Source organism: Gigantopelta aegis, chromosome 5 (assembly GCF_016097555.1).
Source record: "Gigantopelta aegis isolate Gae_Host chromosome 5, Gae_host_genome, whole genome shotgun sequence".
In the NCBI taxonomy this organism is placed as follows: Eukaryota; Metazoa; Mollusca; class Gastropoda; order Neomphalida; family Peltospiridae; genus Gigantopelta; species Gigantopelta aegis.
The window spans coordinates 714,621-735,920 of NC_054703.1; the positions used below are offsets into that span (position 1 = coordinate 714,621).

At 37.3% G+C, this 21,300-nt stretch overlaps 1 protein-coding gene across 3 annotated transcripts in view; it reads left to right on the top strand.

Moving 5' to 3' along the window:
- Positions 1-21,300, top strand: part of LOC121373821 — a 71,926-nt gene that overhangs the window by 28,603 nt on the left and 22,023 nt on the right. For all 3 annotated transcript variants that reach the window (XR_005958136.1, XM_041500599.1, XM_041500600.1), the window contains exons 6-13: positions 1,163-1,313; positions 2,909-3,040; positions 4,395-4,446; positions 7,519-7,595; positions 8,840-8,895; positions 13,050-13,153; positions 16,656-16,836; positions 18,671-18,746. Coding sequence is in view for 2 of the 3 variants with exons in the window: in XM_041500599.1 (XP_041356533.1) it covers positions 1,163-1,313; positions 2,909-3,040; positions 4,395-4,446; positions 7,519-7,595; positions 8,840-8,895; positions 13,050-13,153; positions 16,656-16,836; positions 18,671-18,746 (829 nt within the window). In the remaining variant the exon portion in view is untranslated. The remainder of the gene's footprint in view (positions 1-1,162; positions 1,314-2,908; positions 3,041-4,394; positions 4,447-7,518; positions 7,596-8,839; positions 8,896-13,049; positions 13,154-16,655; positions 16,837-18,670; positions 18,747-21,300) is intronic.

The window sequence follows — 21,300 nt, forward strand, 5'->3', positions numbered from 1 at the left end:
GTGCATAGCACCCAATAAATTCATAAAGTTTGTTTTGTTTAACAACACCACTAGAGCATATTGGTTTATTAATAATCGGCTATTGGATGTCAAACATATGGTTATTTTGACACAGACATACAGAGAAAACCCGCTTGATTTTTCCATTAGTAGCAAGGGATATTTTATATGCACCATCCCACAGACGGGATATCACATACCACGGCCTTTGATATACCAGTCGTGGTGCACTGGCTGGGACAAGAAATAGCTCAATGGGTCCAACGACGGGGATCGACCTTAAACCGACCGCAAGTCAGGCGTGCGCTTTACCATTGGGCTACTTCCCGCCCCTCCGATAAAATTATAATTTTATCTTATCACAACCAGTGCATCACGACTGGTGTATGAAAGGCCGTGGTATGTGCTATCCTGTATGTGGGATGGTGCATATAAATTATCCCTTGCTGCTAATCGAAAAAGAGTAGCCCATGAAGTGGCGACAACGGGTTTCCTCGCTTAGTATCCGTGTGGTCCTTAATCATAATATATCCGACGCTATTCCTATACGAGGCACTTATATCACACGGTGTTGCCCTTACTAACAGTTTTGCAAGCCTAATGACCGGGGATTATGTTCAGTATCGCGTCATGATTCACTATGCAAGGTTCAGCGGTCACTACACAAGTCTGTATTGTTAAAATCTAGTTGCTAATCAATTTTCAAAATGACAGCAAATGTTGGAGAAAAAAATATTCCCTGTATATTGACACAAAAGACATAGTTTCACAACAGGATTTCTGTCAGTGAGTAAAATGGGCATGGCACTATGCCCAATATTTTTTGTACATTTAATTTTTTTAAGTTGACCTTTTGAAAAAATTAATGACTCATTACTGTATTATTTTCTTAACCCTAACCCTAAACCTAACCCATTGTCTTTCTGGATGAGACACCGATAGCCCCTATCGACTGCGGTTGCATTCAGCACACACATTGTAAATATTAAATTTCATAGCACCATACCCAAAGCTTTCTTTCTAGCAGAAAGGCAGGACTAGTATATTTGTAATAATATGAAAGACTCATTCTAACTAGCTTTATTTGAAAACTTATTCTGGCGAATGTATATTGATACAGATACTAAAGCTTCATTCAGACTACATACTGCTTTTTTTTTAGTACCAGCATTCTGTTGAGACGACTGTGTATGCTTTGCCCAGACAACCGCAGTGTGAGTGTCCTTCTGAAGGCAGCAGTGTACAGACGAAAGCTCTGAACCAATGGACGAAGACTTTACAGCAGAGAGATCGACAGATGAATCACGTGATGGGTATCTGTCTAATCTCTAACTTTATCTCTGTCGTATCTCTTGTCTGTCTTATCTGTCTCTAGCTTTATCTCTGTCTCTTTCTTTATCTCTATATCTGGCTATGTCTTATTTCTCTGTCTCTGTCTTTATCTCTGTCTCTGTCTTTATCTCTATATCTGTCTATGTCTTTATCTCTGTCTCTGTCTTTATCTCTATATCTGTCTATGTCTTATTTGTCTGTCTCTGTCTTTATCTCTGTCTCTGTCTTTATCTCTATATCTGTCTTTATCTCTATATCTGTGTCTTTATCTCTGGCTCTGTCTTTCTTTCTCTGTATCTGTCTGTATCTCTATATTTGTCTATGTCTTTATCTATGTCTCTATCTTTATCTCTATATCTGTATATGTCTTATTTCTCTGTCTCTAGCTTTATCTCTGTCTTTATCTGTGTCTCTGTCTTTATCTCTATGTCTGTCTACATCTTATTTCTCTGTCTCTAGCTTTATCTCGTCTCTGTCTTTATCTCTGTCTTTATCTCTATATCTATCTATGTCTTTATCTCTGTCTCTGTCTTTCTTTCTCTGTATCTGTCTTTATCTCTATATTTGTCTCTGTCTTTATCTATGTCTTTATCTCTATCTCTGTCTTTATCTCTATCTCTGTAACTGTCTTTATATCTGTATTTGTCTTATATCTGTCTCTTTCTGTCTTTATGTATCTCCGTCTGTCTTTCTCTGTCTCCCTCTATGTGTTTATCTCTGTGTTTGTCTTTCTCTCTCTCTCTCTCTCTCTCTCTCTCTCTCTCTCTCTCTCTCTCTCTCTCTCTCTCTCTCTCTCTCTCTCTCTCTCTCTCTCTCTCTCTCTCTCTCTCTCATACGTTAGACACCTAATAGCGATAGCGTATGTACTGACGTAGTGGCGTAGCGTGGGCGGGGCCACCGGGACAGTTGCCCCGGGAGCAAATTTCTTGACAAGGTGGAAGGGACTCGGGGAGTGCTAACGGTCCACTGGTTAGGGAGTTCAGTACTTGTCTTGCCTCGGGCGCTGGCAACCCACGCTACGCCACTGTGCTGAAGTATTGCAATACTGTGTATCTATCTATCTATCTATCTATATATATGTTGTTATCACCAGAGATTACCCACACACCTAATTAGTGCCGCTATTTAGCATCATATAAGCATATGTTAGACACTTCATAGCCATATGTATGTGTTGATGACGACAAAAGACTGTCAGGTAAAATATCGGGAATTAACGTACTTATATAAAATAAATGTTCAATCACGAATGTTGTGGATACAGCGTCTGATTTAAGCCAGGCGTTGTACCCAAAACTAGATGTGTGTGTGTGTGGGGGGGGGGGGGGGGGGGTATTAAAAAATGGTAATTGCAAATTACAATAAAAAAACTAATTAAAAGTAAAAGAAAATAAATTAGAATTCTGGAAATTTTAAATAATGCCAAATATATCATTTACAAGCGTCAAGGCAAAATTTTAAAAGATAATTGGACAAATTTTTGATGGTTCTCTGATAATAAATATTGTAATTAGGAATTAAATAATTTTGAACCAGAAATAAAAACAGAGTCCTATGTATACATTGTTATCACCAGAGGTTACCAAGACACCTAAAGAGCGTTTGTTGATGAGTGAGACTAAAACAGATTATGGCTACAGCTTGAAGGTCAAGGACGTGTGGATCAACAGTGTCGTGGAACAAACCTACGTCTTGAAATCAGAGGAAGGTAAATCATACCATTACCGTACATATGGGCCATTTTGAGTTTTGATGATGCAATATGACGTCATATTTGCTTCATGACGTCATAAGTGCGTCACACTATATTTTTAACAAGATACTTTGATTCTTTGGTATCTATCTACTCATTGGATTTATGGGCACCAAAGTCAACAGTTTTAGGAGATATAGGGCCTTAAAGTCGGTGCTGGCAGACCATATTGGATATATGCAACTTAGTACCTTTCCCGTTGTTATATTTTTGGGTAGATTTTGGATATAATGTCAAGTGTGTTCATCTTAACAATATATAAAATACAACTTTTGTTGCAGTTTGTTCTAGGTTCAGCTAAAATTGGCTCAGATTTACTTTACTATACTGTACGGTGTGGTTGTTAGGTGGGTTTTTTTTTTGTCTACAATTGGGAATTATATTAAAATGTTATTGTGCATATGGGTGAATGTGTTTTTAGGTGCAATGTTTATAATGGATCAAGAATGAAATATTGCTTTTAGTTTACAAATGTTTTGCTTTTGTTATTAAATGGGCAAGTTCAGAGGTATATGAATTCCAACCCGTGGTAAAAATATTTTTCTAAGGGCTTCGGTAAATTTCGGCTTTTACAAAAAACCCATTTTGGAATGGATATTCTGTATCTGTACCTCACACTGATAATATATTATATTAAGTATTACCCGTATTGGCAGAGAGTTGTGGGAAAAAATAAGTTAAGATTATCGTGACTTAATATTCAATGTGGTAGTGCTCCGACATATTTCACTAAAATCCAGAATTGGTTTTTATTCAGTAGTGTGTTGATAGATGTCAATTTATGCATGGCCTTATTCAATCCTGTGTTTGACATCATGCCAGCACATTCACCAGGGTTTGTATTAAGGAATGAACCGGCCTCGGTGGCATCGTGGTTAGGCCATTAGTCTACAGGCTGGTCGGTACTGGGTTCAGATCCCAGTCGAGGTATGGGATTTTAAATGCAGATACCGACCCCAAACCCTGAGTGAGTGTTCCACAAGGCTGAATGGGTAGGTGTAAACCACTTGCACCGACCAGTGATCCATAACTGGTCGGTGCAAATAAAAGATCTCTTGCTACCTGTCGTAAAAGAGTAGCGGGTTTTCTCTTAAAAACAGTGTCAGAATGACCATATGTTTAACGTCCAATAGCCGATGATCAGATATAAAAAAATCCATGTGCTCTAGTGGCGTCGTTAAATAAAACAAACTTAACTCTTTTTTTTATTAAGGAAGGTTTCGACGGAGATTCCAAAAAACGATATAAGGTGTTAAAATAAGGGCTGATATTTAATGAAATATTATATATATATATTTTTTTATTTCAGAATGCATTGTGCCGTACTATTCCATGTATACAAAACAACCCACACTTGCAGAGTAAGTAACGGTAGACTTATAGAAAGGTCTCACTACACAGTTCACATTTTACACTTGCAGAGTAAGTAATGGTTGACTTGTAGCAAGGTCTCACAACACAGTTCACTTTTTACACTTGCAGAGTAAGTAATGGTTGACTTGTAGCAAGGTCTCACAACACAGTTCACTTTTTACACTTGCAGAGTAAGTAATGGTTGACTTGTAGCAAGGTCTCACTACACAGTTCACTTTTTACACTTGCAGAGTAAGTAATGGTTGACTTGTAGCAAGGTTTCACTACACAGTTCACTTTTTACACTTGCAGAGTAAGTTAAGGTAGAACTGTAATAAGGTTTCACTACACAGTTCACTTCTTACACTTGCAGAGTAAGTAATGATAGACTTGTAGCAAGGTTTCACTACACAATTCACTTTTTACACAAGTAATAGTCGACTTGTAGCACGGTCTGACAACACAGTTCACTTTTTACACTTGCAGAGTAAGTAATAGTCGACTTGTAGCAAGGTCTCACTACACAGTTTACTTTTTACACTTGCAGAGTAAGTAATGATAGACTTGAAGCAAGGTCTCACTACACAGTTCACCTTTTACACTTGCAGAATAAGTGACGGTAGACTGGTAGCAAGGTCTCACTACACAGTTCACTTTCACAGTAGGAGCACTTTATACCAACACTACTACATACTACCCTCTCAAGTGAATCTACATACCAGAGCTCTGGGCCACGGGCAATTAAACTGTTATGGGTCCTGACTGGGTTATAATTGTATTCTTGTGTTAAGAACACACCCGGTCACTATGCCAGCACCAAATGTAAAAGATAAACCAACCTCTACTGAATGGATTTGAACCACAGCCCGTCTGAAATACTCTCTACCAACTGAGCTGAGAAATTCCCACTAACAATACTTTATACCAACACTACTACAATAGCACACTTTTAGTAAAGCCTTACTATACAGTTTATCTATATGTTGTACTAAACCAAATAACTTCTGGCTGGGTCAAATTTCGAGGTGCACCCAACTTTTGATAGAGCAGTTAATACCACAAGTCCTGTGATTGGTGATAAATCTGAGTGTCTTGGTTGCAAAAAGATATTAGGTTCATCTGGGCAAAAAATGTATACAATTTTATTTCATCTAGTACTACCGTGTCAAGTAGCCTTGTACTTCAAAGACGCTACCCATTATCTTTGAAATGAGCAGCTTGACCCCCAATTTTTTCTGATTTCCTTTAAGACTGAGAGGTGGTCGTATTTATATCCATGGTGTATATGTCAATTGATATGCTGCAGGTAGGAGTTTTAGCCACATATGTTACTATTGTTGTCTATGGGATTTCATTTGGTTGTATAAACCCTAAAAAATCCCTTGCTGCTAATTGAAAAGTTTGTTTTTGTTTAACGACACATTGATTTGTTTATCATCGGCTATTGGATGTCAAACATATGGTCATTCTGACACAGTCATAGAAAGGAAGCCCGCTACATTTTTCCATTAGTTAATAGTAGCAAGGGATCTTTTTTATACACCATCCCATAGAAAAGATAGCACATACCACGGCCTTTGATATACCAGTCATGATGCACTGGCTGGAACGAGATATAGCCCAAATGGGCCCACCGATGGGGATCGACCCTAGACTGACCGCGCATCAAGCGAGCGCTTTACCAAATGGGCTACGTATGTGCTAACGACACCACTAGAGTACACTGATTTGTTAATCATCAGCTATTGGATGTCAAACATATGGTCATTTTGACAGTCATAGAAAGGAAACTCGCTGCATTTTTCCATTAGTTAATAGTAGCTAGGGATCTTTTATATGCACCATCCCATAGAAAGTATAGCACATACCACGGCCTTTGATATACCAGTCATGGTGCACTGGCTGGAACGAGAAATAGGCCAATGGGCCCACCGACGGGGATCGATCGTAGACTGACTGCGCATCAAGCGAGCGCTTTACCACTGGGCTACGTCCTGTCCCTGCTGCCAATGGAAAATTATTACAGGTATCCTACCAAGACTGTCTGTCAACATTACTAAAACATTTAACATCCAGTGGCATCAAATACGATGTAGTCTGCGTAACCTAGGAAGGTATGTGGCATTTTTCAGTCATAACCAATTGGTTGACTTCTGTAGTTTCGAAATTTCAACTAGAAGGCAAGAAACTCATTTATATTGATGCTTGACAAAGACTCAGTCTTACTAGTATATTTGTACTGATATGCTACCTATAATGGGTAGCATATCAGTACAAATCCCATAGATTAGTATAACCAGCCTCTGTGGTGTCGTGGTTAAGCCATCGGACATAAGGCTGGTATGTACAGGGTTTGAAGCCCGGTACCGGCTCCACCCAGAGCGAGTTTTAACGACTCAGCGTAAGACTATTACACCCTCTTCTCTCTGACTAATTATTAACCCACTGTCCTGGACAGACAGCCCAGATAGCTGAGGTGTGTACGCATGTGCTTCAACCTTAATTGGATGTAAACACGAATATAAGTTGAAATTAAATTTGAAATGAAATGATTAATATAGTCTTCTGTATTAACATTGATTGACTAACCCACTGATACACCCATTCGTCCATCTGTCCTATTATCCATATCCACCCATACTTCCCTCCATCCATTCATTCGTCCGCCCATTAATCTATCCATCCAACCATTAATGCACATCCATCCATTAATCCTTCCATCCATCCTTAATTCAATTATTTATTTATCCATCCATCCATCATTTCATCCTTCCATCCATCAATGCAAATTTATCCAACAATTCAACCATCCATCTAGCCATCCTTGCCTCCACTCCTGCCTGCCACCCATCCATACACATCCATCCATTTGTCATCCGTCCATCCATCCATCCTTCTATCCATCCATATATCCATCCATCCATCCATCCTTCCGCCCATTTGTCATCCGTCCATCTTTCCTTCCATCCATTCTTCCATCCATCCATCTTTCCTTCCATCCATCCATCTATCCATTCTTAACCTATACTATTAATTCGTAACTAGATATGTGTATATGGATATGTTTATTTTTTCTTCAGCGTTTGCCAAAAACGAACAGAAAGTCCAAAAGATACTGAAATTGTTGCATTACCTGATGCCATTAGAGTAGAAAAAGGTGAGAAACACATTCAGTCATGCCACCCTTCCTTTCTTCTGTTCATTTAACTACCCATCCTTCTGTCTGTCTATATTCGTTTAACTACGCATCCTTATATGTCTGTTTATATTCGTTTAACTATCCATCTTTCTGTGTCTGTCTATATTTGTTTAACTACCTACCCTTCTGTGTCTGTCTATATATTCGTTTAACTACCCATCCTTCTGTCTGCCTATATTCATTTAACTACCCATCCTTCTGTCTGTCTATATTCGTTTAACTTCACATCATTCTGTGTCTGTCTATATTCGTTTAACTACTCACCCTTCTGTGTCTGTCTATATTCGTTTAACTATCCATCCATCATTGTGCAGTCAGTCAGTTATTAATTAATTCGCGTTTCTTTCTTCCTTCCATTCATTCAATCAATCAAGCAATAAAAATTCATCCTTTTGATATTTTATTGTATTAACCCGATTAATACATGTATATATTATTTTGCTGTCAATGGATATTTTTTCCCCAATACAACAAGACCTGTAAAACCGAGCATAACGTTTTGATAAGATTTAGATAAAATGCATCATATCAAACAACATTTGTGCCATCATGTTGACGTCATATTACCGATAAAGGTGAAATACTAAAACTGTGATTTACTAAATATAAAATTAAATTTTAGAAGTGTTATACAATAAAAAGAATTTGGTGCTCATGGTTTTTAATATGTAAGATATCAGCCTCGACAAGTACTGATTAACAGACTCTGTAGATATATTCCATATTAAAAAGCACTCGGGACGAATCCTCTGTATATGTATTTTAAAGGGACAGTCCTGAGTTTGCATTGTAAGATGTTTACGACTAATAAAATATCTCTTCGATTAAACTTACTTATTAAATATATTTTCTTGTTTAGAATATCAGTGTCTGTATATTCGATGTGTTTCTGGTCGTCTTAATATTTGTAAGAAGTCCAAACTGGATTTTGTCTTCAAATAATTTCGTACGTACGAAAAAATTAACCTAGTACAAATATTAGAAGGATCAGAAACACGTTTAATATATAACCACTAATATTTTATGCAGAAAAAATATATTTAATATGTAATTACAATCTTTAAAAAGTCTCTGTTAGTCGATAACAACTTAAAAATTGTAGTAAAGTCAGGGGTGTCGCTTTAACACCTGTCCTCAGATAACTAGAAAAATGTTCCACTAATAAAACGCTGTCATTTGTTTTTGTATAAATATAATTTCAGGCGCACCACCAGATAAACTGAAAACTCTTCTATTCTGTCCTCCTGCCGATTTCCCTGTAAGTGTTAGAAGTAGGGGTATCATGTTACACCTACCTCACGATATGATATGTATCACGATACACCTACCTCACGATACGATACGTATCACGATACATAGCCCACGATACATAGCCCTCGATACGATACGTATCACGATACATAGCCCACGATACGATACGTATAGCGATACATAGCCCACGATACGATACGTATCACGATACATAGCCCACAATACGATACGTATCACGATACATAGCCCACGATACGATACATAGCCCACGATACGATACATATCACGATACATAGCCCACGATACGATACATATCACGATACATAGCCCACGATACGATACATATCGCGATACATAGCTCACGATACGATAAAATTCAGGCGCACCACCAGATAAACTGAAAAGTCTTCTATTCTGTCCTATCGATTTTCCTGTAAGTGTTAAAATTAGGGGTGACACGATACACCTACCTCACGATACGATACGTATCGCGATGCACAGTCCACGATACGATACGTATCACGATACATAGTCCACGATACGATACGTATCACGTTACATAGCCCACGATACGATAGGTATCGCGATACATAGTCCACGATACGTAGCCCACGATACGATACGTATCACGATACATAGTCCACGATACGATACGTATCACGATACATAGCCAACGATACGATACGTTTCGCGATACATAGCCCACGATACGATACATATCGCGATATATAGCCCACGATACGTTACGTATCACGATACATACCCCACGATACGATACATACCAGGATACATAGTCCATGATACGATACGTATCACAATACATAGCCCACAATACGATATATATCATGCTACATAGCCCACGATACGATACATATCACAATACATAGCCCACAATACGATATGCATCACGATATGTAACCGACGATACGATACATATCGCGATACATAGCCCACGATATGATACATATCACAATACATAGCTCACGATACGATAAATATCACGATACATAGCCCACAATACGATACATAGCCCACGATACGATACATATCGCAATACCTCTTTCACCATAAAACATTACGTTGCGGCGTAAGTAAATTGATTTAAAAATATGAAATAAACCTGATGAAAGTAAAACATTGATTAAAAAACCTTTTAAAGGGACATCCCTGAGTTTGCTGCGCTTTCTAAGATGATATCGACTAACATGGACTTTTTAACGATTGTAATTACATAATATTCTATATAATATAATATATCAAATATATTTTTCTGCATAAAATATTAGTGGCTGTATATTAAACGTGTTTTTGATCGTTCTAATATTGGTACTAGGTTAAATTTCCTAAAATATTGTTTTTTTCGTATGTACGAAATTATTTGAAGACAAAATCCAGTTTGGGCTTCTGACAAATATTAAGACGACCAGAAACACATGAATATACAGACACTGATATTCTAAACAAGAAAATAATATATTTAATATGTAAGTTTAATTGTAGAAATATTTTATTAGTCGGAAACATCTTACAATGCAGCAAACTCAGGAATGTCCCTTTAATGTAGACATACCACATCATAGACATATTGGCATAAACTGGCACATATTATCCGCCCAGTGTCTTATTATTATTATTAATATTATTATTATTATTATGGAAATAACTTGTCAATAAGTACATACCAGTACAGATAGGGAGAGAGACAGACAGAAACTGTGGGAGTGAGGGGAGAGAGAGAGGAATGAATGAATGCATATTTAACGACACCCCAGCATGAAAAATACATCGGATATTGGGTGTCAAACTATGGTAAATGTTAACAGTAAATGATGAACCACATCAATATAAAGATTCAAAATTAAATTAAAAACAGTAAAAAGAACTGCGAAAAATACAAATGTCACAGATAGGTAATATTAATACCAGTACAAATTGGTGTTGGTAAATGAACACAGAATACAGAAATCGATACATGATCAAAATAAGAATCGATACACAAGCAAGGGCATCGTGTATCGTATCGTCAGCAGTAGCATCGCGATGCATCGGTATATCGTGATACCCCTAGTTAAAAACTTTCTTACAGATATTTGAAGAGATGCAAAATGGGCGTGGGTTCCTACTCCAGGCAGTGAGGAGGGTTATTTTAGGATAATTTCAGACAAATAAAATGTTCAGTGTTATAGAATATATATACTCTTCAGAAAAAGTAGGGGAACTCTAATAAGAATTTACAATTGCCAAAATTGTAAGGTATATTAGCTGTGGGGAATGATTATATGATAATGGTGAATTAATTTGGTAAACATTACAACCGGTAGTTCAGTATTACAGTAGGTTTTATGACCACCAAAGACCTTGAAGGACGATTGGGGTCAGACGTGAAATTTGAAAGTTGACGTTCTTTTATAAGTAAATCGCAAATTCAAACAATAACAACGACTAAAAACAAAACAACAACAACTGTATCATCAACAGAATGAAAACGATTGACAGAAATAATGTTCCACAGTGATTAATAGACCTTCCTCGAAATTTCAAAATCGAAAATGACACCCCACGTACGTGCAATGGAATATGTTTAGGTGAGTTAATAAACAGACGTGAAAGTTTCTTACTAGGAGGTCTGTGGTCAAAACGTCTAATAGTTGATATTAACATTAATATTTCAGGTTCCACTACTTGTTTGAAGAGTATATATATATTTAATATTTTGTTTAACGTCACCAGTCGAGGACACTGACAAATTAATCTCAGCTATTGGATTTGAAACATTTGGTATGTCTGACAAATAGCCTTAGAGAGGAAACCCGTTATCTATATTTTCATTAGTAGCAAGGGATCTTTTATATGTATCATCACACATACAGGATAGCACATACATGACCTATGATATACCAGTCATGGTGCACTGTAGGGATGGGACGATTCGGTTTTCAGTAGGCAAAACAAAAACACATGACATGATATAGCACATTATTTACAGAGGACGTTTTCAGTTTTATACAGGATTATGTACAGTATTGTACAGGATTTTATGTTGTGCTGTACATGATTTATGTACAATTTTATGCAGAACTTTTTATTGTTTTCCACAGGATTTTAAATAATATTGTACAGGACTTTGTATTGTTTTATATACCTGATTATACACACTGTTATACATTTCTGTTCTATACAGGATTTGGTACAACACATTGCAAATGTGTGCACATTTTTGCACAGAAGTACAATTACAGTTTTACATTTATACAATGTTACAGAAAATCTTTTATTTTGCAACTGCTTGTAACATGTTTTTTTTTATTAACATTGCATAGACATTTTGTGTATAGCTTTATTAGGTACCGTTACAGATCATGGCGATTTACCCATTTTGGGACAGAGTTATAGTGCTTGAACGTATGACATACGAAACATTGTTAGTCGTGGTAGGGGCGAAGTATTGGTTTAGCAGAACTCTCAGAATGTTTGTTAGTTTTATAGACAAAGTTTATTTTCATCAATATTTGCTAAATATTTTTAATTTTGCACAGTTTTATATGAATATTTCTTTTCATTTTCAACCTATTGTCGTCCTTATATCCAATTAAGGATCAAACACGATGTCCTGGGCACACACCTCAGTTATCTGGGCTGTCTGTCCAAGACAGTGAGTTAGTTGTTAGTTGGTTAGTAGTTAGTGACAGAGAAGAGGGTGTAGTGGCCTTACACCTACCCAATTGAGCCCTTAAGAACTCGCTCTAGGTTGGAGCCGGTACCAGGCTGCGAACCCTGTACCTATCAGCCTATATGGAAATGAAAAAGGAAGGAAATACTTTATTTAACGACACACTCAACACATTTTATTGACGGTTATATGGCGTCAGACATATGGTTAAGGACCACACATATATATTGAGGGAGGAAACCCGCTGTCGCCACTTCATGGTCTACTCTTGTTTCGATTAGCAGCAAGGGATCTTTTATATGCACCATCCCACAAACAGGGTAGTACATACCACGGCTATTGATATACCAGTCGTGGTGCACTGGCTGGCACGAAAAATTGCCCAATGGGCACACCGATGGGGATCGATCCCAAACCGACCGCGCATCAAGCGAACGCTTTACCACTGGGCTACGTCCCGCCCCTATATGGAAATATATTATAAATTTCAGGATTTCTGCCAGTTGGATGTGAAGGGGCAGTCTTTGCTACAGTCTCCAGATGACGACGAGTCATCTTTATCTACACGTCCAAGTCATCGTTACAGCCTGAAAATGTGAGTCATCCAGTTGGTTACTGTGTTAAAGTGCCACTGCCCATCCACGTCATCCGACCTCTCACACCTACACCCCCCCACCAAATCCATTCCCTGTGTGAAACTTAATTGTCCAGTTCAACATTAAACAGTTTGTCATTGCATATTCACCCACTCCCACACCGAAGGTGACTATAGATTTCGTTTCCATCATTCTGTCTGTCTGTCTGTCTGTCTGTCTGTCTCTGTCTCTCTGTCTGTCTGTCTGTCTGACTGTCTGTTAGTCCCACGTATAGTTTTCTGCATATTTTGTTTTTGTTTACAATGCCTCGTGATATTTTGTGTATAGCTTAAACAAGTACTGTTAAAGGTAGTAGTGTATCAAATAACTTCTGGCTGGGTCAAAGTTTGAGGTGCACCCAACTTTTGGTAGAGCAGTTAATACCACAAGTCCTGCCATTGATGATGCATGTAAGACTTGTGTGCTTGTTGTAAACAAAATTAGTTTCATCTGTGCCAGAAATGTATGGGATTGTATTTCATCTAGTAACACTGTGTCAAGTAGCTTTATGCTTGAAACATGTATGGGATACCTGTATAAAAAAAAGTACTCAAATTGTGTGTGGAACAAGGGTAGTCACAGACACTATTGTTATCTCTGAAATGAGCAGCTTCACCCCCAGTTTGTTTCTGATTTACTTTAAATGCGAGGTGTGGTATTTATATATGTGGTGTTTTTGGCAATTGATATGCTGCAGGTAGTAGTTTTAGCCACACATATTACTATTGTCGTCTATGGGATTTGATTTGGGGTATACACCCTAATGATCAAGTTGGACTTTCATGGCAGTGTACCAATTTTACCATAGAATTATGACCCACGAATGTAGGAGAGACAAGAATTTGTTGGAGCCGGTAGGTGACATGTACTCTCGGTACTCTCACAATCAGTGTGCTCTAGTGCCATTATTCGCTCAATGTTACAAATTCCTGCATAGCAACTGCCATCCAGATTTGCTGCCAACTATTGGGGTGTATAGCTTGCATCTGCATCTTTCTGTCTATTTGTCTGTCCCAACATGTTTATTATGAAATTTTGTGTATACTACAGCCTTATCATGTACAGATAAAGTTTGACTTTGACAGCGATTTACCCATGTTTTACACAGTTATGGCCCTTGAACTTAGGAGATATAGACATGTATTTAGCAGTACTCTCAACATGTTTGTTTCAATCCAAATTTAAATGATTATCACTTAACTATCATAATTAAAAAAAAAAAACCTCTGAAAGCCACCCATAACATTTAAAACAATGTTTCCAGTGTCATGAACTACAATAGGTATTCTTTTTACATTAATAGCAGCAAGCAAAGAATTAAACAATATATATATATATATATATATATATATATATATATATATATATATATATATATATATATATATATATAGTGGTTTTGAATATGGAAAATATCGATCGAATCTATGTTAATCGGTAATTGTCTATACTCGGCCGAGACAAATATAGATTAACCAGACGAGGTTGATATTTTACATATAAAAAAAAACACACGAGTAGCTAATTGTCTATATTATTTATTTTATAACACTTCGAAAATAACATTTTAATTCGATATTTATGTAATTTACAGTTATAAATTCAGCTTCATCGGTAATATGACGACATCATTATTAGCTCAAATGTAGTTTGACATCATGCACTATAACTAAATCTTACAAAATGTTACGCTCAGGTATACAAGTCTCGTTGGCTTGTAAACTAGTGACCCATTGACAGCAAAACATTAACTAGGTTAATAAGCTGTACATCAAAATATCAAATGGGTTTATAACATAGATATTATTGACAAGTTATAAAATAAAACTTTATTATATACCAATTCAATCTTACTATAGTAATAAAGACATTTTCAAACTGTGTGACAAATTTATGTGGACCGGAACTTTTAAATGAGGAATTATCTTTTTATTTTTACTTGAGTTAGCGCTGTTTTGTTACTTATGTCATATATGATTTACAAATTTAGAAACATTACGCAAGATTGCTGCAGAGTATGATTCTTAACAGTAGGTAAATCCATGAAAGGAGTATTGATTATTGATGTAATAAATTCTAAATATGACGTTAAATTAAAAACATTAAAGGGACATTCCTGAGTTTACTGCATTGAAAAATGTTTCCGACTAATAAAATATTTCTACGATTAAAATTACATGACAAATATATTTTCTTGTTTAGAATATTAGTGTCTGTATATTCAGTGTGTTTCTGGTCGTCTTAATATTTGTAAGAAGCCCAAACTGGATTTTGTCTTCAAATATTTTCTTACGTACAAAAAAATATATTTTAGAAAATAAAATGAAATTTAACGTAATACAAATATTAGAACGATCAGAAACACGTTTAATATACAGCCACTAATATTTTATGCAGAAAAATATATTTGATGTGTAATTACAATCGATAAAAAGACTGTTAGTCGATCACATCTTTAAAATTGCAGCAAACTAGGGAATGTCCCTTTAATTTAAAAATAATAAATTAAGATATGTAGTAAATACAAAACCTGACATACGTTGTTTTCGCTTCTTATTTGTTGTACAAGTTTATTTTGCGCAAGTACATATCACTCGTAAGAAAGAAAGAAATGTTTTATTTAACGACGCACTCAACACATTTTATTTACGGTTATATGGCGTCAGACATATGGTTAAGGACCACACAGATATTGAGAGACAGAACGCGCTGTCGCCACTTCATGGGCTACTCTTTTCGATTAGCAGCAAGGGATCTTTTTTATGCACCATTCCACAGGCAGGATGGTACATACCACAGCCTTTGATATATCAGTCGTGGTGCTCTGGCTGGAACGAGAAATAGCCCAATTGGCCCAACGACCGGGATCGATCCCACACCGACCGCGCATCGAACGAGCGCTTTACCACTGGGCTACGTCCCGCCTCTCATACCACTCGACTGCTACGTGGTATCGTAATATGCATTCTTGCACAAAATAAACTTGTTCAATAAACAGGAAAAGAAAACAATATATGTGTCTTGAACACATCCACCGGAGAATCTCGGAGAATGTGCCCAATACAGTAGTGCTTGAACCTACAGTGGATCTAAACTCGAGTCAAATGGTTGATTGATTGAACAACGTATGCTCTGTTATGAATTGTGTGTTTGTATTTGTTTTGAAGATCCATGCCAAGAGTCAGCCCAGGTCTGAGTATAAATGGTAACATGTATACCTGGACAACGTATGTGATGTTCTGTATTCTGTATTTGTATTGAAGATCCATACAAAAAGGCAGGCCAAGTCTGAGTATAAATGGTAACATGTATACCTGGACAACGTATGAGATGTTCTGTATTCTGTATTCTGTATTTGTATTGAAAATCCATACAAAAAGGCAGGCCAAGTCTGAGTGTAAACGGTAAAATGTATACCTGGACAATGTATGTGATGTTCTGTATTATGTATTTGTATTGAAGGTCCATACAAAAAGGCAGGCCAAGTTTGAGTGTAAATGGTAACATGTATACCTGGACAGAGGAGCCAGATTGCAACATGGAAGTCACTAAAATCTATATGACTGGACACCCCGGCGAGCTGCTCAAGTCTCAACTCACAATCGTCAACGAGGGGACCACCAGTGTCTACTTCGACTGGGAGGTGAGACTTTACGGTTTTACCGTCCGTCTGTATCTCTATCCTTCTGTCTGTCTGTTTGTTTGTCTGCGTGTACTATCTGTCCATCTGTCCCACCTTGCCATAGTTAGACACCCAATAGCTGACGTATTTTTCATGCTGGGGTGACGTTAAACATCTATTCTATTCTATCTGTCCCACATATACATCTGTCTACTTCGACTGAAAGGTGAGAGCTTACGTCTTTACTATCTGTCTGTCTGTCTATCTGTCCGTGCATATGTATGTCTGTCTATTTGTCTGTACCACATATACAGCTGTCTACTTGATTGGGAGGTGTGTGTTTATATTTTTACTGTCTATCTGTCCGTCATATACAGCTTTCTACTTTGACTGGTAGGTGAGAGTTTACGGTTTCTCGGTCTGTCTGTCTGTCCATCGTCGTCTGTCCGTCATATACATATGTCTACTTTGATGGGGAGGTAAGTTTCGTGTTTACTGTCTGTCTGTCTGTCCATGTGTCCATCTATCTCACATATACAGCTGTCTACTTCGACTGGGAGGTGAGAGTGTACGTTTTCACTATCTGTATGTCTGTCTGTCCATATATCTGTCTGTCTGTCTATCTGTTCCACATTTTCATTGTCTGTCTGTCCATCTGTCCCACATGTACAGCTGTCTACTTCGACTGGGATGTGAGAGTTTACATTTTCACTGTATTTCTGTCCATCTGTCTGTCTGTATGTATGTCTTTCTGCCTGTCCGTCTGTCCATTTGTCCCACATATACAGCTGTCTACTTTGACTGGGAGGTGAGAGTTTACGGTTTTACTGTCTCTCTGTCCATCTGTTTGTATATCTGTCTGTCTATCTTTCCGTCTGTCCCACATATACAGCTGTCAACTTTGACTGAGAGGTGAGAGTTTATGTTTTCACTCTCTGTCTGTCCATCTGTGTGTCCATCCATATATCTGTCTGTCTATCTGTCCATCTGTCCGTCTGTCATTCTGGTCATCTGTCCTATATATACAGCTGTCTACTTCAAGTGAGACAGAGTTTACATTTTCACTGTCTCTCTGTCTGTCTGTCTGTTCATCTGTCTGTTCATTTGTTCCAGCTGTGTATTTCAACTGGGAGGTGAGAATTTACATTTTCACAATGCCTCAAGATATTGAGCTGTGTATAACTTCATCACGTAGAGTTACATTTTCATTCCATTTACTTATTTTTGTGCTTATATCTAAGTATGGTTTAAGCATGCTGTCCTGGGCACACACACACACACACACACACAATAGTTACAATTTCAGTATGTTGTATATTTGTATTATATAAACTGTCAATGTCTGATTTAATACCATTTAAATCTCTTGTGCATTTTTAATATTTAAAATTTCAATCTCTTGTATATTTTTAATACATGTAGTTATAATTTAAATCTCTTATATATTTTTATTATTTAAATTGTCAGTATCTGATGTAATACAGTTTAAATATCAGGTATATTTTTAATAGATAAAATTTCAATCTGTGGTATATATTTATTATTTAAAGTGTCGGTATCAAATTTGAGGGTGCTTTGATAAGAAAATTAAAGCCCCTTGGTATACTCTGTTTTTTTTTATAGGGTTTTTCTTGTTCCATGAATGATATATCAAAGACCGTAATATGTGCAATCCTGAAAAACTGCATAATAAAAATACCCCACTTCTAAAGGAAAAATGTGGCAGGTTTCCTATAAAAGGATATATCAAAATTATGAAATGTGCTCTAATGTTGTTGTTACATAAAACAAACTTTAACTTTAACCCTTTGATTAATTTCCAAGTGTATATATTATTTATTTTCCATATTTTCAGTTACCAAGTGAAAAGAAAGACACGTTTGGTTTGAACCATCACAAACATTATAAATTCTACCGCCATGGCAGAGACAGTAAGTAAAGAAAACCAGACAAATAACAAGTAATTGTGGAAATCCCCATCCCCCTTGCAGGGGTATATATGTAACAAAATTTACCCCCATGGCAATATTCCCTATGATATATAACCACAAAGGGGGACTATCCTAGTTAAATACTCGCATCATTGAAATTTAGCCCTCTCCCCAGTACACAGAAAGCTATATTTTCTAGTATATTTACCTCTTGTGGGGAAATGTTAATGAATGTTTAACGACACCCCAGCACGAAAAATACATCGGCTATTGGGTGTCAAACTATGGTAAATGTAAACACAATGTGATGATCAACATCAATATAAAATTTCAAGATTTGAACAAAGCACAGTGTAAAGAACTGTGCAAAAATACAAAAGGGTTAAAGGTTCTGATACATAAGTACAAAGAGTATATAGATGGCTCCTGAATACCAGGCCACAGAGGACTGCCACTCTCAAGAGGGTGTTTATAGGCGATTTCACCCTTACACTGCCACAAAGAGGACTGCCACTTACAGGATGTCCTTTATTGGAGATTTCATCTTTACACTCGCAAAGAGAACTGCTATTCTGAAGAGGTCGGTTACTAGAGAATTAATCATCCTTTCACTGCCACAAAGAGATGAGATTAGAAGGAGACGATGGTGGATGGATTGGTCATCGCTCCGGAAACCAGCATCGAATATCACCAGGCAGGTTCCAACATGGAACCCACAAGGCAGAAGAAAAAGAAGCCGCCCAAAGAACACATGGCGAAGGAACCTCCAGGTGGACACCAAGAAGACAAGATACACCTGGAGGCAGCTTGAAACCAAAGCCCAGGACAGACAACTCTGGAAACTGTAGTCAATGACCTATGCCCCAGAAGGGACGAAGGGTATAAGAAGAAGACACTGCCACAAAGAAGTTTGCCTCTCCCAGACTAGTTTACTAAAACAAAACGAACAGAACATCTCATTGGAATAAGGACAGTTGTGATGACATGCACTCATGAATCACTGTCATAACAGAGATGATATCAGGTGTTCGTGAAAGGTGAGCATATCCTGACACACAGGTGACACCCTTCATGAAAACTGACACCACAGCTGTCAAGTCCGTCACTTCTTTTAAAGGGCCCCTGTGCGTGCTGTAACCTCACCGTGGTGCCGGGGTGTAACATTATCTTTGAGAATGGCCAATACAGCACAAATTTAAGTTTAGAGTAAAATTCGGTGTCCTAAAATTCTGTGATATTTGTATTTGTATTTTTGCACAGTTCTTTACACTGTTTTTGTTTAAACCTTGAATTTTTATGTTGATGTTGATCATCACTTTATTTATTTGCATTACCATAGTTTGACACCCAATAGCCGATGTATTTTTCGTGCTGGGGTGTCGTTAAACATTCATTCATTCATTCATTCATTCTTTTAAAGGGAAATTCCTGAGTTTGCTGCAGTTGGTAAGATGTTATCGACCAACAAAGACTTTTTGACGATTGTAATTACATATCAAATATATGTTTCTGCATAAAATATGAGTGGCTGTATATTAAACGTGTTTTCTTGCAAATATTAAGACGACCAGAAACACATTGAATATACAGACACTTATATCCTAAACAAGAAAATATATTTAATATGTGAGTTTAATCGTAGAAATATGTTATTAGTCGAAAGCATCTTACAATGCAGCAAACTCAGGAATGTCCCTTTAAATTGATGAAAAAATTATAAATGTGCAAGAGTTTCACCAAATATGGAATAGCATCAGCCATAATTTGTGGACAGTTATGCATCATATTTAGTAGATATAACCTCTACATTTCTACCACATGTTTAATTTCATTAACTGATTTTCGTGCTTATATCCAATTAAGGTTCAAGTACGATGTCTTGGGCACACACCTCAGCTATCTGGGCTGTCTGACCAGGACAGTGGGTTAGTTATTAGTTTTAAATGAGAAGATATAGTGGTCTTAAACCTACCCATTGAGTCACTCGCTCTGGTTGGGAGCCGGTACCGGGCTGTGAACCCTGTACCTACCAGCCTTATGTCTGATGGCTTAACCACGACACCACCGTGGCCGGTATGTCTACCACAAAACATTTTGAATGTCCTTTGGATATTGTAACCGTTACCCTGATGGAACAACATCTGTGCCAGAGTATTATGACATTGTTTGAAATCTGCAGATCTTGGTGTGGGGTCGTAACGGGATGTTGACCAGGTCGAGGTCGATCACGGACACTCCCAGTCTGTTAATGACATTCAGCAAGTCGTCCAATAGTTGATGGATGGACTCTGAAGGTCCTAGCAACTTGGCTTTGTGAAGTCCCCCCTTAAACCATGCCCAACGCTCGCTCCCTTTGTTCTTCTCTGAGTCGTGGCATTCTTAATGTGACGAGGAATATGACACCGTTACGTGACTTTTATGTGTCCACATACTGGCATTTCACGTGCATTGCATGCAGCATGACTGGGCATGTAGTGAACGCATTTCACACCATTTTGTGTGTTTATGCTATTGTATGTGTAACGAGAACAAAACCCAGACAAAAGTACCAATC